This window comes from Eretmochelys imbricata, chromosome 2 (assembly GCF_965152235.1).
Source record: "Eretmochelys imbricata isolate rEreImb1 chromosome 2, rEreImb1.hap1, whole genome shotgun sequence".
Classification (NCBI taxonomy): domain Eukaryota; kingdom Metazoa; phylum Chordata; order Testudines; family Cheloniidae; genus Eretmochelys; species Eretmochelys imbricata.
In genome coordinates, this window is record NC_135573.1 from 43,032,017 (window position 1) to 43,058,715 (window position 26,699).

The following is a 26,699-nucleotide window of genomic DNA, read 5'->3' on the forward strand; positions in this document are numbered from 1 at the left end:
ATCATGTCCTGGAGTCTAAATGGGTTGGATCATTTTCCATCATGAATAAAATTTCATCTACTGCAGTGCAGAATAACAAGGGAGAAAAGGGAAAGTATGTCCACACATCACAATTAGTTATGGCCTAAAGATTAAATGATGTTCCTTTCTTTTGCTTTTAGTTTATCTTACAGAGAGAAAGGAATGCCCAATTGCACTGGAGATTATCCTGTACGGACCTTGGATGTGGAGTGTGGATATGGTGCTACAATTTTTGTAATTGGTTTATTTCTTATGCTTGCTTTGCATTTTGTGCTTAGTAGAAGAATTGTGTTGTGTGTGTTATATTTTAGGAAGAAAAAAAAATACCGGAACTTGAGTGAAAATAGAAGAGGTTAGTCTAAGTATTTTGAATAATACGGCCGGAAGCATCGGGCATTATTCCTATGGAATAATGGCCATGGCTTCAATATTGAGGATCCTCATAATTCAAAAAGGGTGGAAATATGTTTTTTGGGTTTTATGTTTTTTGAATATTTGGGGAAGTTTAGGGGTACATGGATATACATATGGGAGCACCTCTAGGATGGAGGTATGGATCAAAGGGAATAATACATTCAACTATTTGTGGGACATAATGGGAAAAACAGGACCAAACAAAACAAGATGTAAAAAAAACAAACAAAAACCTTTTGAGGTAAAATTTGAAATAAGGTGGGAAGATGGCAAAAATGTGACATGGGAATATCTAAAGCCAAAAGATTTGGAAGAGCAATGGAGAAATTGTACATACTAAGGCGGGGGAACAGTCACCTAATGTTTAGATTTAGTTACGATGAGAAAAATCTGAATAGGAGTACTCTGAACTGTACTTTTTGGAGTTTGGGATTTGATGTAGTCACCCTAGATGTGACTAAAGAACAAGAATTGGATAATACTCATGGGGGATGGAATGAGTCAATGCCCTTAAATTATGGGAATATGGTGTAATGGCAAATCCTTTCATAATGAGAAGATTGAGTTGCTTTAGGAAAATGAATGGGGAATATATTTTCAGGGATATGGGGTTTTTTTGTGTGTGTTTATTTATCAGACACCAGTAAACAAGATTGCACCAAGAATCATGGCAGACGACCATCCATATAGGAGGGGAGATGTCAAAGCCCCAACTATTGTGGATCAAACAATCTGGTTGGAAGGAGAGAAAGTAAACATAAGTGCACAACATCCAGAGCGTATGCCATATGCCTTGCCTCTCTTACAAGCATGGCAACAACAAGGGGAAGACAGGACTATAGGAAATAAGAGAGGTATAGGAATATATCATAGGTAGTATTGGTTCTGGAGCTTTAAACTCATTTAATATTAAGACATTACAAGGGAAAACGTCAGCTTTGGGTAAGGTTTCAGGGGCTATACAGACACATGTGACACGATTTTGGTGCATTATTGGAACAAAGAATAAGAAGTGTGGAACTCTAACTGAAACAAGCCCAAGCCTTGAAAACTTCTCTAAATGTCAGTCAATCTCAGACACACCAGATAGATTTAAAACGAAACTGTACTAGCAATACGATGCATACAGATGCAAACTTATGGCATACAATACATAGAGAGAATGGTTAATCTGTTAAGCAATGGGCAATGGCCTTTTGAATGGTTCAAAGATCCTCATGTGGAATCAATGAATTGCAGGATGGAAGAAATATATGGAGTTTAATTGGAATCAAGCCACCCTGAGGGAAGAGTGGAAAGGCAGAATGCTGTTACCTAACACAGGGAAGCAAAGAAAAGCAGCAATGGCCTGGGTGTTGCCAAAAATTATTAATGGAGAAGGATGGCAAATAGAATTGACAATTTCTCATTAGAATATTTTTAAAGGATGGTCTCCCAATGTCACAGCTCTTCTAAATTTAAGGCTACATCCTATTGTCATATTATTTGCATTAATGATTTTGTTAACCTTTATTATACTATGTTTATACTGCCGAATAAGAAAGCAACAAGTTTTGGAGTAAGTGATATATAAAATGAAATTGCTTGTAAAATTATAAAGTGATACAATAATTAATGGCATTAATCATATATCAAGAGGGGGAAATGTTGGAAGATATATATTGAGATTCATATATTCACGTAATATGTTGTAGGTCACTGAGGCCTGGTATGAATGACACGTGCTTGACATGAATATGTGCATTACAAATTGGCAACTGAAGCAAGAACTATTTGTGTAAAAACAATCTTATTTTCTGAAAAATATACGGAAAATCAGCGGAAAAGGACACCACACCAGCTGGACTGATATACAATTGTATAAGAATTGGAGGAAATGGCATGCCTTGGATCATGGCAGCCCGCCCAGGATTGTCTCTTTGGAATTGTGTGGGTAGAAGGCCTAATAAAATCAGGCAAAGAACCAATGACACAACAGAATGGACTATAAATAGTTGCCTATGATTTCTGCAAATCTGAGTTGTTTATTGATCCAGAGTCCCATGTGGATATAGATGTGGTTTTTGCCGCCTCCCTGCATCTTATGATCGGAAGGAATCTCAACTGGCCATCCGGACCATTCTGACCTTTGGACTCTGGTATAGTATGTTTGGGGTGTGAATGTGGAGTCAGTAAGTTTTCTTTCTTAATCACTAAAGAGTATTTAGAGTATTATATACCAACACAGTGTCTGGTATCTGTCTGCTCCCCATCCTGTAGGGAGACCTCTATTGCAGGTCTAATACTGTCCCCATGGTTTTTTATTCACAGTCACACTGTGACTAAGTCTACATTCTTTAGCAGCAGTCAGTCTGCTTATCTTCAGAATGGAGACTAGCTTAGGGTTGAATTTATATGTACCTACTCGCTACAAAAGTTTTAGTTAAGAGATAACATCCCTCAATGCAGGAAAGTGTAAAGACTTAACTGAAGAGACTGAACATGTTAAGTTATTGTACTGAGCAGGAGTTCTTATGTCTTCCATAAGTTTCTGAGAGCTACTGGCTGACCTTGAGATCAAATTCCTGGGAACAACAGGAGCCCTCTAGACCATCTCATTCAACAGTTCAGAGTCCTGTGGCCAAAGGAAGACATTAGGGCTACCAGCTGTGCATTTAAGTAGCATTCTATAGGTGTAATATTCTTTTATTTTTAAGTCTGCCTTTCAAATCCTACTGAGAAACTTAGTTTTATCTATTAGAAAGGTAATAGGCACCTTAGTATCTAATTTATTTTCAGTCAAGCAGGAACTGGAGTATGCTTCAGATAGTGAGGCAGAACAAGGACTAGAGAATCTGGGAGACAAAGTCCTGAAGGCAAGAGGCTGCAATACTGCCAAAATTGATTGGTGCTTTTGCTTGACACTCAGATTTGTCCAAAGTGTCTTAAACCGATGTACCAGAATGCTGTATTTTGCTTTAAATCACAGTCAATCAGCAAACTGAGTAAGTCAGGGCCTTCGTCTTAAATAAGGATGTGTATATGTATACAGACATACTTTAAGATTACAATAGACTTGATTCTCATCACAGCTAAAACAAGCTCATTTTGTTATGCTGCTTGAAAAAAAAGTCATTCATGTCCTTGGATATTCTAAGATATTCAGTAATATGATTTTAAGATGAGACTTATTTCCTGCAAAGTTTTAAAGGGAAAATTTTTGATGAACTAATTATTAAGACATAGTATTGTTAAGAATTGGACTTCAAGGATCCAATCAACTCCAATTTACTACAATTTTTAGTATATATCATACTATCAACTTTTTCTGACAATTTCCCATCAAATGTTTCCAACAACTGTAAAAATCCCAGATAAAAATGAAGTCATTTCCAAATTTCACATAACCATGCAGTAAATGGATACAAACCACAATCTGAGTTGAAAACCCTAATTGTACTAGCAGCACCATATAAACATAACAATAGCAAGAATCTACTATATTAATTCTTACTGGTACATATAACACATGTACAAGATGGGTAAGTATATTAGTTGATGCAAAATTTTATGGTTAAGTATTTGAGTTTGTTTAGTGATTCCCTTCCAGTTTTATTTATCCCTGAAAAAAAAGTGTTTAGCCAGAAAATTAGATTTTTTTCCTCCCACCTCATCATTTGACATGAAACATCTTTTATTTTGCTGGTCTACTTTGTACCAATATGTTTCTCAACAGCTTGTCATGGTCACTGTGATACATGGATCCAGCTTTAATAGATTGGATATTGCTGAAGTGCTTTGTGATTATTATTCTGCACCAAAAGGCAGAAATATCTGAAGACCTTTACACAATCTTTTAACCAACTTGAAAGTTATTGTGTAAGCAAAAAATACAAAAACAATTTTATTACTGTAACAGAACAAGCAGGTTATTTTACCATAAACTAAGAAACTTCTTTCCTTATGAAAGAATATTTGAGGTCTCAAAAGCAAAAGGTAAAAAGTTTTGTCTCAAGTGATCCATATTCATCAGTTTTAGCATTTAGTCTTTTGCAAAGCTGAAACGTCTGTCATAGGAGAAAATAGTTACGGTATACCAACTGTATTGAGAGCGATCTGTCCCAGAAGACAGACAGTACAATTTCTTTTAGATTTGTCATTAAATACTTGCACATGATTGGATATGTCAATTATGCCACATGCACTACCAATAAGTGTCAACAGGAAAAAATAAAGCATTGCCAGCAAGATGTTTCTGTACTCAAAGTACAACGTTAAAATTTTATAATACACTGCACGCACCCCTTTTCCCCATCAAATAAAAAAACCTTTATAATCTCATCACTTTCAAAAGTAGAATCACACATGCATTTAATTGTACTGATGTCTAAAATATCACCAGTTTTAGTAACACATTTGAACAGCAATTAAGGTACTAAACAGTTCAGAAAAGTCTTTAAACATATTTGGCTGTACTGATAACGTAAAAAGAATGGTACTGTATAAACATGCACTGCATGTTCCCTTAGCTTCCACTACTTTACTAAAATTCAGTATTAAGAATATTCAACACACGATTAAACAGCTTAAAGATGAGGTATTATTTCAGTGAAATATTGCTTGTACAGTATTTAGACTTGGAAGGATTAGATTTTTATCAGTAAATGTAGGTAAACATTGACTTCACTGTACACACACAAACCAACAAAAAAATTTCCATCCATAATTGAAAACTTACAGATAGGCAAAGAAAGAAAAATGCTACCTAAGAACTTAGTTTGATTAAGGGTATTCAGTGAACATTTTGATATCTGATTTTGACAATTTGTGTTTTAACAGTTAAAGATTTAACTTTTTGAATCTTAAAAATCTACTGTCAGTAAATAATGGTCTGACCCACCAATAATTTCTTACAACTGTGAACATTTTACTAGATAAAAATTTAAAAAAAATGCTTAAATATTTATATTATCCATCACAATAATCCAATCCTGCCAAGCCTACTTGAATTGAAATAAGCTCAATTTTTGCTACATCCTTATTCCAACGTACTTTGGAATCTATTTGCATATCAGTACAAGGGGATTTAGCAGTTTAACTGCCATTAGTAATAATAATTACACATTTAAAGTCTCCAAAACATGATTGCAGGATAGAAGAACTCTCTAAATGCATCTGCACACACGTATCGGTTTTGGTCAAAATACAGGGATTGTATAAAGTTAACATCGGTAATCAACATGTGGTTCACTGAAAATTTACAAATCTAGGACCTAATCTTGAAATTTTTATTCCTGTGAAGCCAAAGGGATATTTGACTGGACACTAATTACATGAGTAAGATAAGCTAGATTTGGTCCCTAAATATTTACTATTTATATTTTAATATGCAACAATGTGAGTAACTGGAAAAACCTAAAATGTCTATTAAACACTTGTTCTTTGTAACACTAGCTTTTGTTTCCTAACGATGGCAGCTGTCAGTTAGCTAAAAAAATTTATTTATTTTGGAGGAAGTGAAAGTGCTCTTTCAATGTATTAAATAATTAATGGGAGTGTTGCATCGTTTGGACAAAGCATCTTAATCATGACCTCTATCACCCTTGCTAATCCAGTCCTACATTTCTTCTAGACAATCATGCAAAATTGTGTCAAATTATGTGGTAGTTTGGAATCAGTCTGGATAAGTATGTTTTAGGCTGAGATCACCAATCTCATTTCACTTGTGATCTGACTAAATCTGAAACCAGAAATCTAAAGGTGAAAGGTTAGGAGTATTTTATTGCTCAGTCTTCCATAACCTTCTATAATCTTTTCAGATAATATTTTTGTTCATTGAGGGCTCACACGGGGAAGGAAGAAGTAAGCCAGAACAAAAACAACAACTTGCCATGTAAATTTATCAGTCTTTCTGGGCTGGTGGAGTCAATGGTTGTGAACAAAATGGCTGGCACGATCGCTAGCTGTGCCATTCACAGCAGCAGCACCTTTCGAGGAGGTTGCTAGGATCTTTTCCTGCTGAAAATAAGATACAATTGAAACTCTATAAACCAGAGGAAATGGATTAAAAATCTTCACAAAAATAAACACAAGTTGAAAGATTTTGTTTAATAAAGCTTTCAAGGCACATATTTCAAATGGATTGCAATTTCTACAGTAAAACAGATGTGATTTTTCAGTATGTTATCCCACCCTCACAACTATGAGTTTTTATTCATTTAGTAGGCTTGTAATGCTAGCGACCTAAGCTGGAAAGCAAGTTAGGGCATAACTGCAGCTTACTTGTATGAAAAGCCCTATTTAATCCTTCCCGGGAACACCATAGAACCTGTGTTCTACACAAAAAGTGGGAAATAGAATAGACCTTTAGTAGATGACACTTTTTTTGGCTACTTCATAAGCAGGTCAGCAACTGGATTGGATGTTCAAACCAAAGTTTTGATTTTTAGGTTAATTATTTAAATATTTTTGCCTTTTAACAGGGGATTACAATGGCTACATTTTCCCATAGTTACAAGAGATTCTTTTTCTGTTTTCTTTAGCCTGATAACCCAATGCTGCTGTGATATAATTTTTTCTAATATATATAATATATATATAAAAAATAATGAACACATTAAAAATCCTCCTAATTTTGATTCTCCTAAAGCAGAATCAACGGAAGTAGCATCACTACTTAAAAAGAATGACAACACTTAACAATATTATATCACGGTTCAAACAAGAGCTAACATATCTATTCAAATGTATAAAGGCCAATGTGCTACAGCTGGGATTTATTTTCAGATGTGTAGAATGGCCGTTAGCTGTATTTTTCTATACATATGTATTCTATGTGTATGTATTCACGCTACGTACTAGTAAGTACTATATACACACAGCACTGCAGTAAAACACAATAGGCAGTCCATTGCAGGGTAATTAAAATATTGCACATTGAATGCTGTTATAAGGCATGAGGCCATTGGCTAAGTGACTTCAGCCACCAAGGAGTGCAACAGTCACCCTGAAATTCACTACCTGGAATGCCTTATTGCTATTATGAAATGAAATTCATTAATATTTAGGCTCATGCGTTTACTAGGAATGAGACATAAGTATGACATCCCTGACAGTCAGTCAATCATAATGAACTCCAACTGCATCTGGAGTTCTACAATTATTTCAAAATATTAAATACATCTACATTCATTCTATCACATACAGAAAAGACCACTAAAAAGGTTCCCACAGCTTGCAGTAGCTGAAGATAATGCATTAGTTTACTGTAGTGACTGAAAAGTCTGAAAAATGTTCAGTGCAGTATACACAAGTGCATATGTGTATAAACACACAAAGAGTGCACATTGTGAGTAGACTTTATATATAATACACACAAACACCCACACCCATTCTTACTATAATGGATATGTCAAGGCTACATCTGATATAAGGCTACTTACTGTACCCTGTCACTCAATTATACTAAAAACCATTTTTCCTTCAGATCACTGAGCCCATTATTATTTTGTTTAATGGATTTATCTGAGCCATGGTTTCAAATAAAGTGGATAATTTAAAACATTGTCAAGGTTTTCAGGTCTCAAAAATTAGCACATCTAGAAATGAAAACTGGACTACAGATATGACAACATCGGCAACAATAAAGAATTTTGAAAAAAAGATCACTCCAGAGTTGTTTGATAATGCAGCACTGTTAGTATAACAATAAATAAACCTACGTGCAGAGGACATGGTAAGCATACCCCTGCACCATATTCTTGCTGTATATCCTCACTTCATAGAAGTTGAATTCTTTGGATTTACATTTTTCCAGCAGACACAGCGGGAATGGTTTTGCAGACCTCATGCAAGATGTCCCTTACTTTTGGGGTGTTTTGTTTCAGGACTCCAAGATCAGGCCAAAAATAGGAGGCAAACAAACATCTATTATAGCAGAAGCACAGCAAGTTGCAACAAAATAAACTGCATAAATGGAGAATTCATTAAGAACACTGACTAGAGTGATGTGGGAAAGGAGTAAAGTTAGGGGGCAAAATATTTTCTAAAATTTTGAAAAAATACCATGACAGTATACTCTTAATTCATTATATGCAGATATTTAAAAAATAGTTATCAACTGTTTTAACATGACTTCATTGTGTGGGGGGGTTTTAAATAAAATTGTGGCTGTATTTTACCAAGACTAACTACATAATATCTATTAAAATGAATAAGTATATATTATCTAATGTGGACAAATCCTAAAGACTTGCTCAGTCCAAACTAAAATCCTGATCCTGCCAACTTGTCCATGTAGGTGTACCCCTTTGTCAGTGCTCTGAAGTCAAATTTATGGGTGGTTTGCCTAAATAAAATCTTCAGGATTTGGCTCATACAAAAATGTTACACCTACACCCAGAAAATGTTTGAATGTGTGTGTGTGTGTAATAGTAATGCACATAGTTAAAGACAGTCCTATTAACAGAAAATCAAAGTATTTGCATGGACTCTTACTTGGGACACTTTGATGATTTCAAATGCTAGAAAATGAAAGCTGTATAACAACTTGAATTTAAATCATCCCCAAATGTCAATGTAATTTTTCTGTAGTTTCCAAAATAGGTCCATCTAAAAGTTATTTAATTATTTGTTGTAATATTTAAGTTAGACATTTTATTTCCATGAAAATTAGGATGATTCAAAATAGGAAAAACTGGAAAGACAAATGTAAGAATTACGGAAGATGGTCACACTTTGTAGACTGCAAAATTGACTAGTGCTCACATTTCCTTAGAGGGTGGTACTCTTGCTTGTTGAGTTGTAGTCCAGACTTCCAGTTTGGTAAACTAACAGAATAAGCATTCTGCATGTTCCCACTTCGATCTGTAAAAAAGCCACTTTTAAAATAGGAACTCCTATTAATTCCATACATGGTCAATCTTCAAAAAGAAGTCTCCATGATTTTTCAAGATTGGAAGGATATCACAGTGTTGATTTTATACACAAAGTAGGATCTGTTCCAGTATACCCGAGTAAAATAATTCACATATGGAGAATAGTTCATTTTGATCTCGTGACAAAATCGTCCATATTTAGAGTAGGCATAACTGTCACCTTCGTCACAAACCACCTATCAGAGGAGAAGAAATTTGTTAAGAGAAATCTCATCACAGAACATATAATTAATCTTTCATTTCTATATTATACAATTCCAATAGAGATAACACAAATATACATAAATGGCTGAAAACATTTTCCCCTATACTTTTTTTTTTTAAACTTAATGCTTGTGAATTGATTAATGCCAGTGCTAGATTAATAGCCCTGAAAACAAAAATCCTCTATAAGATAGAAGTAGAAAGCATGAGCAGCGCAATGCAAAGTTATCCACATCACCCTGTCAACCAACTTCAAATCAGACCTGCAGGGAGCAATTCTGGGGATCAGAAAGAAATTCACTTTCCAAGACCAATTAACTCATTGACCCCCTTGCAGAGACTGAAAACATGGGTGTCAATTACCACAGCCATGAAGTTGATTCAAACCAGTCAGCCTAAAGCTTCACATCTCATTATCCGTTTCTTAAGCCATCTAGCCTTCCCTTTTCTTCTTTAATACAGCCCTGTTTAACACACACATCTATAGCACTGACTAATACTGAGCAAAGAGTTACAGAGACCCGCTGTCTTTCCTGTTAATTTGGTGATAAGAGAAATGAACCCCTCACTCTCAAGTTATCGACATAAAGTTAATTAGAAATAACTGTTGACTAAGCCCATGTCTACACTACAAAATTATGTCAACTTAAGTCAGCACACAGTCACAGCAGTTATTAAAATTGCTTGTGTGCACACACTTGGCACCTTGTGTTGGAGGTGTGCATCCTCACCAGGAACACCTGCATTGATTATACTGTCAGTGTGGGGCATTGTAGGATGGCTCCTGGAAGCCAGAAACAGTGTAGACACAACGTTGCTTACACTGACTGACACTGCGTTGACCTAATTACACTGACTATGACTCTACACTGCTCAGAGAGGTGGTGTTACTGGTGTAGAGGCACTTATGTTGGCGGGAGCCAAATTTAAATGAATACACTTCCACAGCTAGGTCGATGAAAGCAGCTTACGTTGACCTAACCGTGTAGGCCGGAGACTGAAACTATCACTAGTTTTTAAATATTAAACAGAAAACTTTGAGCTATACTTGTATACTCATTAGCTATGAGAATAGGCTGTCACAACTTTTTAAATACATGGTTCTAGCATGATTTATTCCTATTACGTTGGCCAGTCAAGCCATTTCAAATAGTTTTCTGCTGCATAAAATGTTTAAACTGAGTCTTCAGCATAATATAGACCTGTAAATATACAGCAGGTCAGAGAATTTAAGGGGGGTAAGGTAAAGGGAAATAAAAAGTACAACTCTGCAGAGAAGTTCCCCTTTCTCTTCTTGCTTGCAATAGACAGACCTGGATTAGGTAAATCCAACCTGAGCGTACAACCTCAGACAATTTAAAAACAATCTAAAAAGTTTAACAGGGCCACTGATAAATGTTGGATTCTTCATTTTGCACAATTCTATGATTTTTTTGCATTCTCGCTCACAAACGCACCATAAATCAAACAACCCTGCTTGTTCTTTGGCCACCTGGTCAAGAAATCATTGAGTCGTTTTATTACTTCATGTATTTGCATTCCTGACAATGAAGAGTTTACAGTCAAAGAATAAAAAAAAGTGAATACAAGACAAGATGTCTGATAACAGTTCAGATAAGGGAAGATGTGGAAATCATTGATAGAGAAGGTCCTGCAAAAGGACTGCTGAAGAAATGGGATTTAGGAAAAGATTTGAAAAAGAAAGGTGCTTGACAGATGAACACAAGAGGGTTGTAAACAAGCAGACGGTGAAGGTGTGCAGCTGAAATCTGGTCTATAGTTAAAAGTCAAGCCAACCTAAACACTGCGGTAGACACAGTTATGTCAATAGAATAATTATTTTGCCAACCTAGCTACCGCTGCTTGGGGAGGTGGATTACCTACACTGATGGAAAAGCCCCTTCCCCATTTCTGTAGGAAGTACCTACACTATGGTGCTACCACACTGTAGCTGTAGACATGGCCTGAGAGCCAGAAGAGAGGAAAGAACAATTAGGGGAAAGGATTAGGTGGGATGTAGGGAGCCAGACAGGAAGTAAGAGAAAATGGAAACAGAGATGAAGATGGGGGCAAGATCACATAGAAACTTGAAAGTGAGGGTAAGAAGCTTGCATCTGATGAAGTAAGTGAGGAAGCAAATGAAGAGATTCAGAAAGGAACAACATGGTAGCCTGACGCCAGTGCTAAGAGAGGAAACAGATTGCAGCAGTTGTGTTTTTGCAGGAGCAGAGGAGAAAAGCACATTAATCAAGGCAAAAAATGACAAAGGCATGGACAGTGGTTTTACAGTGAAGGAAAGGAAGGATTTTGGTGTTATTAAAAATGAAGAACAGGACTTTGCAAAAGAGAGGAGAAGAAGTGGGAAATGATGAGAGAAAAATCAAAGATGACCCCAGAATATGAAGCCTGGGAGACAGGGAGGACAATGAATTTGTCACTGATAGAGAAGGAAAGGATTAGAACGACAGATAAAACTATAAGTGTTGCGGAGAATGAATTTGAAATGTCTGAATAGCTCAAAAAATAAGAATGGCCATACTTGGTCCAATCAATGGTTCATCTAGCCCAGTATCCTGTCTTCTGATAGCAACCAGTGCCAGATGCTTCTGAGGGAATGAACAGAACAGGGCAATTATTAATAGTTGATCCCTCAAGGTCAAGGATAATCTCTTTCACAGGTTTTATTTTTTATGGGTTGTTTGGTATCCAATCCTTGAGCCGCAGGCTCATTAGCAGACATTGCAGATAGTGTTGGAAGTCAGGGTTGGGCCACAATTGCTGCAGGACAGTCATCTATCCTTTCTTTTCTGGCATTTTTCTGCCACCAGGGCAAGGTGACTTTCCTCAAAAATGGATGTTCCTTCATGGACAAATCTTTGCCAGTCATTCCTATCCTGGGCTACTGCCTCACAGTGCGTGGTGTCAATGCCACATCATCTTGAGGATGTCTCTAATGCATTTCTTTTGGCCTCCCCATTTCCTTTCTCCTTTGGTAAAGTAAGTTGGGCGTACGGCAATTATTCTGATAAGTATACATCAGGCATGCGAACACAATGCCCGCTCCACCTCAGCTGGTCCTGGATAATCAGGGCTTCAATGCTGAAGATACTGTGCCTCTGTGAGGATGCTGACATTAGTGCAGCGATCCTCCCACTTTATGTTGAGGATCTTCTAAAGAAAGGGCTGGTATTGGCGTTTCAGGTGTTTTCTATAAGTCATGCAAGTTTCACAGCCATAGATGAGAGTTAGGATTACCACTGCTTTATAAACTAAAAATCTTGTGCGTGTTCTGATGTCGTGACTGTTGAACACCTGGTGAGACAGTCTGCCAAAGGCAAGGCTGGCACGGCGGATTCTGTGCTGAATCTTGACATCTGTGTCTGCTCTCTGAGAGAGAGGGCTGCCAAGATAAACAAACTGTTCTACATTTTCCAGTTCTTCTCTGTCAATGTAGATCTTCATTGCTGGGTCTGATGATTGACCAGGACCTGGCTGGTGAAGAACTTTTGTTTTGCTGATGTTCAGAGTAAGCCCTAGGCTTTTGTAAGCTTCAGAGGAGCAATTAAGGGCTGTTTGTAGATCCTCCTTTGAGTGTGAAACTACAGCATAATCCTCTGCATATTGGAGTTTGGTTATTGTTGCTGATATTACTTTAGTTCTATCTTAGAGACAAAAAAGGTTGAAGAGGTTGCCATTGGTCTCATATTGGATGCCAATGCCTTGTGGTAGATGGTACAGGGTTAATGTTTTCACAGTTGCTAAGAAAATGGAGAAAAGGGTGGGTGCCAGTACACAACCTTGTTTTATGCCAGTTCGGATAACACAGGGCTCAGAGGTAGAGCCACTGCATACCATGGAGGCAGTCATATGGTCCTGGAGGAGTCTCAGAATGGTGATAAATTTGCTTGGCCAGCCAACTTTGACATGATTTTCCACAGAGCATCATGGTTAATAGAGTTGAAGGCTTTGGTCAGATGGCAAAAAGGCCATATACAGCTCCTTGTGTTGTTCTTGATATTTTTTCTGGATCTGCATGGCTGCAAAAATCATGTTCATGGTGCCTCATTACAGTCTGAAGCCATATTGGGATTTTAGAAGTACTTCCTCTGCAAGAGGGAGCAGGGATTCAGTACAATTGTAGCAAGAATCTTCCCAGCATTGGAGAGGAGGGCAATGCCTCAATAGTTGCCACAGTTGACCCTACCTCTCTTTTTGAAAATTGTGAGTGATCCATCCCTGATAGTCTAGTTCCAGCTTCTGGCAGTCAGAGATTTAGGGACATCCAGAGCATGGGGTTGCATCCCTGACCATGTTGGCTAATAGCCATTGATAGACTTATCCTCCATGACCTTATCTAATTCTTTTTCAAACCCAGTTATACCTTTGGCCTTTAAAACATCCCCTCACTATGAGTTCTACAGGTTGACTATGTGTTGCGAGAAGTAATTCTTTATATTTGTTTTCAAACCTGCTGCCTATTAATTTCATTGGGTGACCTCTTATACCATTTTAAGGGTTAAATAACACTTCTCTATTCACAAAAAGAAAAGGAGTACTTGTGGTACCTTAGAGACTAACCAATTTATTTGAGCATAAGCTTTCGTGAGCTACAGCTCACTTCATCGGATGCATCTTTTTGCGAATACAGACTAACACGGCTGTTACTCTGAAACGTCTCTATTCACTTTCTCCACACCATTCATTCCTCATACAATCAGCCTTTCTGCAGCCTCTGGCAGTTCATCACACGGTGTTGTTCACACTTTTGTAAGACTTCTCTGGAGTGAATGGGGAAGCAATATGATGGGTTTTAATCATTTCTCTAAATAGACCCAGAGAGCTGTAGTAGGCAGTTGTCCTCATCTCTGACAGTTCTCACATGCAGAATTTAAGAGAGACCAATTTAGTCTCTGCCTCCTCTTCAATCTTTCTAGGAAATCGCTTGGTGAGATGCCATGTGCGCGGCTGGCATCAATGAGTGAATGACACTCAGCTTCCTTCCTTCTTCTCAACAAACAGAATTAACAGTTACAAAGATCTCTTAGTGATTAGTACCGAGATGAAGTGTGTCTGGCTTAAACTGAAACCCGTGAGACTGAAGTAATATACTTCAAAAACGCCAGTGATGCTAATTTCTCTCTTTATTCAAAGTAGTATGAAGTCTCAGTCTTACTGGACTAATTGCAAAGCTTGGACACCCGGGCAGCAAGAGTGGCAAGAAATGCTTGCTTTCACTGCCAGCTTGTCAGTAAACTATGTCCTTCCTCTCAAAGATGCATGCACAGTGATCCACGCATTTGTATCTTCTGAGTCAAAGCCTGATCCTTTCCCAAGCAAGCTGTAAGACTCACTTTTTGGAAATACTTCTCACTGAAGCTGAAGACATGAATAGCCACTAACTCCACCCCCATCACAAAATAAAACCAAAACCAAGCCCTACCAACAGAGTAAGCAAGAGTTACTAAACCTGGAAAAGGCAAAAAGCAGAATCCAGTATGACGAGGTCTAAGCAGATCTTAATTCCCTGTTTGGTGCTCATATTACACAGCGGTATCGAAGGGCTTGTTTACCTAAAATGTTGTAACTACCACATTTTAAAAATCTAGCGTAGACAGAATAAGTTTTTTGTAATACGTTAGCTGGTAGAGGTGACCAAGCTAATGCATTACAATACAACTTTGCTCTGTCTGCACTAGGGTTTTAAAAATACACCTTATGTCATAGTCAAGATAAGCCTAAGAGGACATACTCTACAGAACCCTTTCGTAAACTTTGCTAGTTATTTTAGATATAAAAATCATTTAATTGTATAGGCTTAGATATTTAATGACTGATGGAGAAGCAACACAATTAGGTGCCAACATATCAGAAGGGATTACTCAGTAGGGTTAAGGAACAACCTGGGGGAAAGATCATATGTTTCAAAACCTTCAAAAAGAAGGGAGTTCTCAAAACAAAAGCTTAACATTCACTAAGATATTTATCAATTCCAGACTGCACGCCAACTGTAACCGGCAAAACAAGTATTCCTGTGGCAATTTAATTCAATTTTTCTTTAAATTTAACCAATTACTTTATCCATTCAAACATTTGACTTTTTTCCAGGTGCTACTTACATGGCCATTAGCAATATCCAATAAGTCTTTAACCCTACATCCTTTCACAGGTCCAACCTCACTGCAAATTGAATCCTCTATAATTAGGTAGGTGGCTTTATAGGATGTGAGTATCTTATAAATATCCTCGGCAGACCTTTTTGAATAGATCTGATAAACCTGTAGATTAGAAAATATTTACTCCGAATTAAAACCATGGAAAATTAAATGCATATTAAATACACTGGGTAATTGGAATAAGAAGTTACATATACATCAAATTATAAAAAGGCAGTTATTTAAAAAATATAATTGTATACATTTGCTACTCAATACATTTCCAGAAATATCTAAGGGTAAAATATTTTTTTTTGTCGGTGAAATGGATTTCTGGAGACTAGTCATAAGGTTTAAAGTCTCTGATACACTAGACATTTGTCGAGAGCATTTAGCAACCATGGATTACAAGCACTGGTATATGATTCTACAGGATTTCATGAATAATGCTTCAGGCTTCTGTGACTGGTTTTCAAGATAAGGAGGAGGAATCTTAAAAGATAAGCCTCAGTGTCAGTCCTTTAGTGGGCGAGTATTTTTAGCTTATGACAACTGTCGAAAGCCAAAGCTCCATAGCTGATAAGACCATGGGGAGCTGAATGGGAAACATTGTAGACTCTGCTATAGTTGAGGTCTTGGGCTGTTAACCTAGTAAAATTGCCATAAGAGGTTGGGAAATCCTGTTTTAACAGCCTTTCCTTCAAGAGCAGAACTTTGAAAATCTATTTCCACTCTGCTCCCAGCTCTGCCCATCCTCCCACCCCAACTCAAATACGCTTAATTCCTTCATCTTCCCAGTTGGGCTGAATATTCTTCTAATGAAGGAGAAGACATATGGTTCACTCTGGAATCCATCACATGCTTCTGAAGTCAGCTGGTGAGTTCCTAGAGAGTGATGAGACACTACTACTCTCCTACTATACTTTTGCACAGAGGTGGGCAAACTACGGCCCGTGGGCCACATCCGGCCCGCAGGACCGTCCTGCCCGACCCCTGAGCTCCTGGCTGGGGAGGCTAGCCCCCGGCCCCTCTCCTGCTGTTCCCCCTGTCCCACAGCCACACCACTGCGCTGCCAGCGCTCTGGGCGGCAAGGCTGTGCGCTCCTGCAGGGCAGCGCGGCAGTATGTCTGGCTGCAGCCAGGCGGCGCAGCTGCCAGACATGCTGCTCTGAGCAGCATGGTAAGGGGGTCGGGGGGTTTGATAAGGGGCATGGGGTCCTGGAGGGCAGTCAGAGGACAGGGGGCAGTTGGATGGGGCGGAGGTTCCTGGAGGATGACGACAGGGAGCGAGGGGGGTTGGATTGGGGGTGGGGTCCTGGGGGGGGCAGGGGCGTGGATAGGGGTATGGGCAGTCAGGGGACGGGGGCTGGGGGGTTGGATAGCAGGTGGGATCCCAGGGGGGCAGGAAGTGGGAGGGGGTCGGATAGGGGGTGGAGGCCAGGCTGTTTGGGGAGGCACAGCCTTTCCTACCCAGCTCTCCATACAGTTTTGCAACCTCGATGTGGCCCTCGGGCCAAAAAGTTTGCCCACCCCTGCTTTTGCATCACCCTCAGACTGGGAATGATCTCAATTTCCTTGCAGAGTAGTCCCTGTGGTAATAGCAGGTGATCGGGCAAGTCCTTCTAAACAAAAAACTTGGAACGCTTTTTTACCTTTCATGGCTTCATTGATATTCTGCACCAGCTACTGACCACTACTACGGAAGTGCTCTGCTAAAAACTTTGGAAACGTCTGCTTAGATTCTGTTTTTTGATGTCAGGAAAAAACAACTCATTGGAGATCAACAGGCAAGAGGGGAATGGAAGGAAAAATAAGCCAAAGGGCATCTAAAATCATAATGTGAGGCAGTCGATTCCTGTTCAGAAAATACCACTGCTGGAAAATGCAGTTTCTAAAGTTGTGCTGAGACTCAGGCCTGGTCTACATCAAAAAACTTAGGTCGACCTAGCTACATCACTCTCAGGTGTGAAAATTTCACGCCCCTCAGAGACATGGTGTAGACACCAGTAGGTCGACAGAAGAATTCTGAACTGTCACCTCACAGGGGGGTGGATTTACTATAGTGATGGAAAAACCCCTGCTGTCGCTATAGCAAGGGTCTACACTACAGTGGCATAGCTGTAGCCGTGCTGCTTTGCCATTTGCAGTGTAAACATACCCTCAGAATTTACTGATAGTGAGAAGACAGAAGGTAATAGTGTCAAGGCGTTAAACCCAGTAAAATAAGAAATTATCTCTCCTCAATCAATAAGTCTTAACTCTCCAATTTATTTTTTTGTTGTATTCTCAAACAAGACTGTCTGGCAACAAAATGATTTCTAGTGTCATTCAGGCCTACCGATGTTTCACTATTCCGAAGCTAATTGTTTATATAGTATCCTTGGGGTCCTGGAATACAACACAATTCCAACACGGATGGTCAAAGTAGATGTCAGTTCTTCTCCATGGTTCAGTTAAGTAGCAAAACATCCTATAATCTCTTCATTGAAAGATGTTTGTCTCAGACTCCAGTGATCCAGGTCTATACCTGCCCATGAGTTCAACTGGTAGCCCAGAACCATGTCATAACCCAGAAAGTTAGCTCTTCACTTCTGCATTTTTGTAATGATCCAAAAAACCTCTCTTGCAATCAAGGGAAATTAATTCATGGGACACAGAGATGAATACATAAATGAGGACACACTGTATACTACAATACTAGAAATTGTGCTAAATTCAGTGACTTTACTGGGTCTGAATATTAAATGATTCTTCATGGGGAAAAATTATAATCCTACATAAAGAAAAGGAGTACTTGTGGCACCTTAGAGACGAACAAATTTATTTGAGCGTAAGCTTCCGTGAGCTACAGCTGAAGCTCACGAAAGCTTATGCTCAAATAAATGTGTTCGTCTCTAAGGTGCCACAAGTACTCCTTTTCTTTTTGCGAATACAGACTAACACGGCTGCTACTCTGAATCCTACATAGGTGCAGAAAAAATTAAATCACTATAATCTAAATTAAATGGGTCCCAAGAATTTGGCCTACCTTGAATTTACCAAATAACCAGAGATACCACGTACATACACACACACACACACACACACACACACACTATCAGTATACAAAGAGTGGGTTTTTTACTGTTTTGGAAATGAGTTAATATTATTTTGCACTCCTATGTACCCATTCATGGGAGGACTTTTGAGCAATTATACCAGTGGGGTCCAACTTGATGCACAGAGGGTTATTTTGACTCTTCCCTCTTCCTCATCCCACACATCCAGGCATTATGCAAGTCCTGCAACTTCTTTTAAGCATTCCTCTTAATATGCCCAAGATCTGTCCTTTTCTTTCCATCTCCACAGCCAAATCTCTCATTCTGGACCTCATTATATCCTGCCTTGACTACTGCAACATCCTCCTCTCTGGTTTCTCAAACATATACATTGCTCTTCAATCCAGACAAAATGCAGTCACTAAATTTATCTTTCTTGCCCACTAATATGATCATGCTTTTTCAATCTCTCTTCTTGTTCTCCAGCCACTCTTATGTCAAACTTAAGGTTTCTGACACCACCTTCACAGCTCCATAAAACTCTGTCCCTCTTTACTTATCTTACTTTGTCATACTTCACATTGGCCACCGATGCCCTTCAATCAGTGTTCCCAGCCTTGTCCACCCATTTGCCAGCTTCTCATACAATCACTTTGTGCCTTCTTCCACAAAGTCTTCTATGCATGGCAAAACCTCCCTGAGCTCATCAGCAAGTCCACAACTCTCCCATCATGTCCCTCTTAAAACCCACTTCTGCCATGTTGCTCATGGTGAATCATGCTGCATGTATATAATCTATTATTGTTACCCTTCCCCAACCTCTGGGTACTTGGCTATCCTTAGAATATAAACTCCATTGTTCTTTAATGTCTATAAAGCACCTACCACATGGTGGGCACTGGCATAAATAAAGTAATAAAAATTCCTCACCCCAGATGGTCCGGGAAACAAGGGACATGGAGACCTGAACTTGGATCCCATGTTGGAACTCCAACTCCACAAGACCGTCAGGTGCCCTTCACTTATCTTCTTTGGCATGTATAATTTTCAGTGCTGCTACACATATCAAGCACCTCAACTCATTTTCCACATAACGAATGAAGAATGAATCACTGATACCACAATACATTTTTGGAATCAGATACTCACATTCTCATTTCTTTGTAGAAGATCATCATCATCATATAAAGGTAGACTTGTCACCATCCATCCAGTACACAGCTTAATCATACCCATTAGCTGTGGACTTCCAGCAAACACAGCAGCAACAGGAGCCTGTCTTCTGCAAAAAACAATATCACTTCATGCATTTGAGTACAAGGACATATTTTCTAAAACAATATTTTATATCAATTCTAACACCTAAGTGAATCTTATAACCTGCTAAGGTAAAAATTCCAGCTCATGAAGATACCATTATGCATCTAACTACACATTTAACTGAAACTACTCTTCTTAGCAATCAGCTATGAAGTGGCCTAGCAGCATGATCAAAGTCCTTTGCATTGCTAGGTGGAAGCCCAACCTTATTAGGAGCATGAGCTGATAAAGAAGGCCTCCTGATGAAGAGAGTGGAGAGAAGGGTTGGCTAATTGCCATTCATTTCTGCATTGTTTAATCCATGAAACAGCACTTGGTCCTGAAGGGACTGGGATCCTTGTCTTTTGGGCTGAGAGGAGAATGCCAAGTAGCACACACAGGAATGGGTGGAAGGCGAAGGAGGAAAAGAAAAGTGGCAATAACTATAGAAAAAATGGAAACCACAGAACAAGAAAAGAGATGCTACATATTTATATACACCTAGCAGAGCTTCTATAAAAGAAATAGAAATTTTTAAATAAAGATATTTTCTGAGTATAGCTTCTGAACTATGTCTCAGTTATTTTACCTACCTCTCAACAAAAAGCAATTAAAAGCTCCTGCAAGTCCCACCACATAACAAATATTTTTAAATAATCAGATTCATTTTATCATATGTTCTGCCCTGGCAAGGTTTTATTTTATTTGAAGATGTACTGGTAAAAGACATATGTGTTTAGACATCTTGACTATCAAAAAAGGTCAGACAAATATTTAACAGGCTCTAGTTCAGTGGTGGACAACCTGCGGCCTGCGAGACAGTCAGTTTGTTTATATTAATCAACCGCAGGCACGTGCTTGCGGACGGTCAATGTAAATAAACTATCTCATGGCCTGCCAGCGGAAGCCAATAAAGATATTCAGTTATGAACTGAAAAACTTCCATGTTCATTAAAAATACAAACAACAGCTGTAAAAAGTGGTAGTCAGACTGCCCTTTGTTGAGCATATCTCAAAGCAAGTCACCATGATTAATTATGTAATTGATGTGTAATATATGCAGGCTAATGCAAAAGTCATTAAGCACTTGGCATGGTTCCACTTGCTGCCATAAAGATCCACAGGGGTGACAAATATCCTACACTGCTATTAACAAAAAGAAGAAATTGGTTGGAACGTCATAATTATCAGCCTAGTCTTTTCTGAAGATGTACAGTTAAAGTCACTAAACTATTTGAACATAGGGGGCCCAATTCTATCCTCAAAGGCACAAGTTCCAGAAGCATCAACAGAACAGATGTTGGACTGTGTGAGGGCCAAATAGGGCCTGTAGTTCTCACTGGGAGAGAGTTTACTTTTACAGATAAATTATTTTTTCTTCAAGTAAGATTCAGTGGTACTCTCAGTATTTGTTATGACTAAGGCTGCGAGTTTGTCACAGAGGTCACGGACTCCGTGACTTTCCATGACTTCTGCGGTGGCCAGTGCACCTGACTCAGCGTAGTCTCCGGCCACCATACCCCCAGCAGCAGAGTTTGGGTGTGGGAGGGGGCAGGGGGCTGGGATACGGGATAGGTGAGGCCGGCTCTGGGAGGCACTTACCTGGGGGGCTCCCTGGAAGCAGCGACATCTGCCTCGCTCAGCTGCTAGGCGGAGGCCTGGCCAGGCAGCTCTGCACGCTGCCTCCGCCCAGAATGCTGGCTTCGCAGCTCACATTGGCCGGGAACTGCAGCCAATGGGAGCTGCTGGGGGTTGGGGAGGGTGCCTGCAGGCGGAGGCAGTGCGCAGAACTGCCTGGCCATGCCTCCACCTAGGATGGAGCGGAGCGAGGGGGATGTCACCACTTCTGGGGAGCCCCCCCAGCCAGGTAAGTGTTGCCCAGAGCCCGCCTCACCCCATCCCATGCCCCAACCCCCTGCCCCCCTCCCACACCCAAACTGAGTCTGCTGCTGCTGGGCGGGGGAGGCACGGAGGCAGGTAGGGAGCACGCCGGCCTCGCCAACTCCCCTTCCCCTCCCCATCCAGCACCAGCGGGGGGCCCAGGCCACACGCCACTGCCTGACCACCCTAGCACCAGCAGGGGTCCCAGGCCGCATGCTGCCACCCCCGCACCCCCAACACCCGGGCCGCCCTCCCACAGCACCTGTGGGGGCCCCAGGCAGGCCCCCGCCCAAGTTTTAGTCATAGGTATTTTTAGTAAAATGTCAGGGACAGGTCACGGGCTATGAATTTTTGGTTACTGTTCATGATCTGTCCGTGACCTTTACTAAAAATACCCATGACTAAAATATAGCCTTAGTTATGACCAACACAGCCAGCCATGGACAAGAATTGACATAGCCTCTTGGTCAAAGTGGAAGTTTTGAACCAACTACATTACATTACTGCTTTACTTAAATCTCTTATTTCCTACATCAGTAGGGTTGATTCTGCCAATTGCTGAGCACCCTGGCCCTGATACAGCTAAGAATGAAAGTGGTTATGCACCTTGCAGGATCAAGCCTGATATGTGTCTCCACCAATGTTTTTTGCAAATAGCTATCAGAAAATTAGCATGTAAAGAACTAAGAACATAACATTCACTAACTTAAGTCTTTTACTTGGTGATTAAGGTTGGTAACTAAATTATACGAAAGCAAGTCACACATAATGCAGGCGCTGCTTCTGCTCCCACTGAAATCAATGACAAGTTCCTACTGCTTTCAATGGAAGTAATATCAAGTCCACAATCCCTATCTTCTTTCCCTTCCCAAACCACATGATCAAGTATGGAGGGAAAACTTAGATTAATAACTGGATTTTGATTAATAACTGTAATCTGTAACCTATCATTTAAATCAGCTTCTGTACCAAATGACTGGAGGACAACTAATGTGATGCCAATTTTTAAAAAGGGCTTTAGAGGTGATCCTGACAATTACAAGTCAATAAGCCTGACTTCAGTACTGGCCAAACTCCTTGAAACTATAGTAAAGAACAAAGTCAGAACAGACAACATAGATGAACATAATTTGTTGGGGAAGACTCAACATGGTTTTTGTAAAGGGAAATCATGCCTCACCAATCTACTACAATTCTTTGAGGGGGTCAACAAATATGTGGACAAGGGGAATCCAGTGGATATGGTGTACTTAGATTTTTAGAAAGCCTTTGACAAGATCCCTCACCAAAGGCTCTCAGGCAAAGTAAGCTGTCATGGGATAAGAGGGAAGGTCCTCTTATGGAAGGTAACTGGTTAAAAAATAGGAAACAAAGTGTAGGAATAAATGGTCAGTTTCAGAATGGAGAGAGGTAAATAGTGGTGTCCCCCACGGGTCTGTACTGGGACCAGTCTATTCAATTTGTTCATAAATGATCTGGAAAAAGGGGTAAACAGTGAGGTGGCAAAATTTGCAGATGATACAAAATTGCTCAAGATGGATAAGTCACAGGCAGACTGCGAAGAGCTACAAAAGGATCTCTCCAACCTGGGTGACTGGGCAACAAAATGGCAGATGAAATTCAATGTTTATAAATGCAAAGTAATACACATTGGAAAACATAATCCCAACTATACATATAAAATGATGGGGGTCTAAATTGGCTGTTACCACTCAAGAAAGATCTTGGAGTCATTGTGAATAGCTCACTAAACACATCCACTCAGTGTGCAGTGGCAGTCAAAAAAGCAAACAGAATGTTGGGAATCATTAGGAAAGGGATAGATAATACAACAGAAAATATATTGCCTCTATGTAAATCCATGGTACGCCCACATCTTGAATACTGCATGCAGATGTAGTCGCCCCATCTCAAAAAAAAGATATATTGGAATTGGAAAAGGTTCAGAAAAGGGCAACAAAAATAATTAGGGGTATGGAACGGCTGCCATATGAGAAGAGATTAATAAGACTAGACTTTTCATTTTGGAAAAGAGATGACTAAGGGCGGATATGATTGAGGTCTATAAAATCATGACTGGTGTGGAGAAAGTAAATAAGGAAGTGTTATTTAGTCTTCATAACACAAGAACTAGGTGTCATCAAATGAAATTAATAGCCAGCAGGTTTAAAACAAACAAAAGTATTTTTTCATACAATGCAGTGTCAACCTGTGGAACTCCTTGCCAGAGGATGTTGTGAAGACCAAGACTATGACAGCATTCAAAAAAAGAACTAGATAAGTTCATGGAGGATAGGTCTATCAATGGCTATTAGCTAGGATGCGCAGGGATGGTGTCCCTACCCTCTGTTTGCCAGAAGCTGGGAATGGGTAATAGGGGACGATCACTTGGTGATTACCTGTTCTGTTCATTCCCTCTAGGGCACCTGGCATTGGCCACTGTCGAAAGACAGGATACTGGGCTAGATGGACCTTTGGTCTGAGCCAGAATGGCCGTTCTTATGTCTTATGATAAAATATGCGATTATTACTCAAAACAAAAATGCCCTGAGCAAAAACAAAACAGAGATGCATCCAGGAATTCACACTTACTTTACCCACATCATGAGTTCTACTGTATCTGAGTCATAAAATTCTTGCAGTTCTGAAAGCTCTGTCATTATCCTAGGAAAATACTGAAGAAAATAAACAGAAGTTTATTACATACCAGGGTAAGCCCAATGGGATCTCTCATAAACATTGTAACTTTAAATATAGCAATAAGAGTAATCGGTAGTCTTTACAGTCACAAAAGAAATATCGCTACAGATGACCAATTAAAGTCTAATAAAACTGTTCTATATTTTGGTCCAAATTAACTCCAAAGGATTTACACCAGGAGTGAATCTGATCCCTTATATTAAAAAAAACAAACAAAACCACAAACTTTTTCCCTTTGGTTTTTGAGACAGTAACTTGAAGCATACAATAGTAAACTAAATCGCAGTTGTCCCTCTTCAGAGGGTAACAGTAGGTCTAACAATACCATTTAATTTAATCTAGTAATGCATTTTGTTGAAGTATCCTGCTGTTCCTCAAAATGACCTCAATGCAATTCTCCTCAGTATAAAATTATGGAAGTTTCTGAGAGAAAATTACTATAACATCTGGATCTTTTTAACATTTTGCAATGTTTTTCCCCATTACTTCAGTTCGGTTCTATGGTATGACACAAACTTCTTAAACTGGATTTGCAACATATAGAGCCCTCTAGTGTCCAAACCCTTAAAACAGTTTTGTTAGAACAGTTTGAAGTACAGAATTCCCCAGTCAACTGAACAAGTTTTATTTACTGCAAATAGATTTATATCTGACAACCTTTCTTAGCCATTATGGCTTCTCAGAGAGCCAATCTAAATGCACTGGCAGCATATGTGAAGTCAGAAGATGAGTAAAGGAAGTCTTATTCTACTGCTATGCATACCATTGTATCGGATCATCACTAATAAACCATTTGTATCAGATGTTTATAAAACCATTTGTATCAGATGTTTATATCTTAATCACTAAGGGACCATTGTGATCATCTAGTCTGACATCCTGCACATTGCAGGCCACAGAACCTCACCCATCCACTTCTGTAATAGACCCCTAACCTCTAGCTGTGATACTGAAGTCCTCAAATCATGGTTTAAAGACTTCAAGGTACAGAGAATTCACCATTTATGCTGGTTTAAAACTGCAAGTGACCCCCCCATGTTGCAGAGGAAGGCAAAAAACCCCTAGATAAGTGGCTCTCAACCATTCCGGACTACTGTACTCCTTTCAGGAGTTTGATTTGTCTTGCGTACCCGCAAGTTGCACCTCACTTAAAAAAACTACTTGCTTACAAAAGTTTGTAAATGGCAAAAATATTTGTAATGATTGGGGTTGTTTTTATATGTACATGGCAAGGATCTGTAAACCTTTTAACACTTCATAAATAAATAGTTTAAAACAATTAAGTATTTAGAAATAGCTTTTCTGAACTTTTGTAATATGGAACTGAACTTTTTTTTTTTAACACCAGGACACATCTATGTAAGTGCCTAAATGGAATCCTTTAATGTAGTATTTGAACATCTAGAATATTTCTATGTGAGGTTCTAAACTAAGAATTCCATTTCTTGTTGACAGGAGCTTTTCAAATAAAGCACTTGCAACTGCCTTCTGTAATTCTATTTCCAACTTGCCTAACTGCCTCTCAGTGAAAACATGCATGGGATGACATACTCTTAAATATGTTCCAGTATTTTACTTTTGCAATATTTTCTCTGTAGAATCACTTTACTTTATAAATCCAAAATTTAAATGAAGGTGTTTGTCTTTGGCCAAAGACTAATGCATTTTTTAATTGCACCAGCCACAATTGTTAGGTATTCTTGTACATACAACTATATGATATTTTATTTGCTGTTTTTAAAGAACTATGTTCAGTAGAGCACAGTCTGATATTACTGATTATTTCACATAGGTGCTATCTTTTCTCACCAGCAAGACATTACTTATACTGTGCCTACAATGAACAATTAAAATACTCTTTTTCTTACCTCTTTCCACAAGCTGAAACCTATTATACTTGGAACTGCCATACTCAGAATGAGAGCCTAGAATATTTAAAAAAAATAAATAAAATGATTACCGATTGCTCCTTTATTCCCCACACATGGAACCTGGGATATTTACTGTTTCTGCCTAAAAGCTGAGACACAAGGTGGGAAAAATAATATCTTTTATTGGATCTCATCTCTCCAATAT

At 39.0% G+C, this 26,699-nt stretch overlaps 1 protein-coding gene across 7 annotated transcripts in view; it reads right to left on the bottom strand.

Moving 5' to 3' along the window:
* Positions 1-3,789: 3,789 nt before the first annotated feature.
* Positions 3,790-26,699, bottom strand: part of DPY19L4 (dpy-19 like 4) — a 49,128-nt gene continuing 26,218 nt past the window's right edge. For 4 of the 7 annotated variants that reach the window (XM_077809996.1, XM_077809997.1, XM_077809995.1 and 1 more), the window contains 5 exons: positions 26,492-26,548; positions 24,516-24,598; positions 19,893-20,025; positions 15,671-15,829; positions 3,790-9,526 (listed from right to left, as the gene is read on the bottom strand). In XM_077809996.1, coding sequence (XP_077666122.1) covers positions 9,362-9,526; positions 15,671-15,829; positions 19,893-20,025; positions 24,516-24,598; positions 26,492-26,548 — 597 coding nt within the window. In that variant the 3' untranslated portion in view covers positions 3,790-9,361. The remainder of the gene's footprint in view (positions 9,527-15,670; positions 15,830-19,892; positions 20,026-24,515; positions 24,599-26,491; positions 26,549-26,699) is intronic. The other 3 variants (XR_013345090.1, XR_013345089.1, XM_077809998.1) reach the window with 3 other exon arrangements.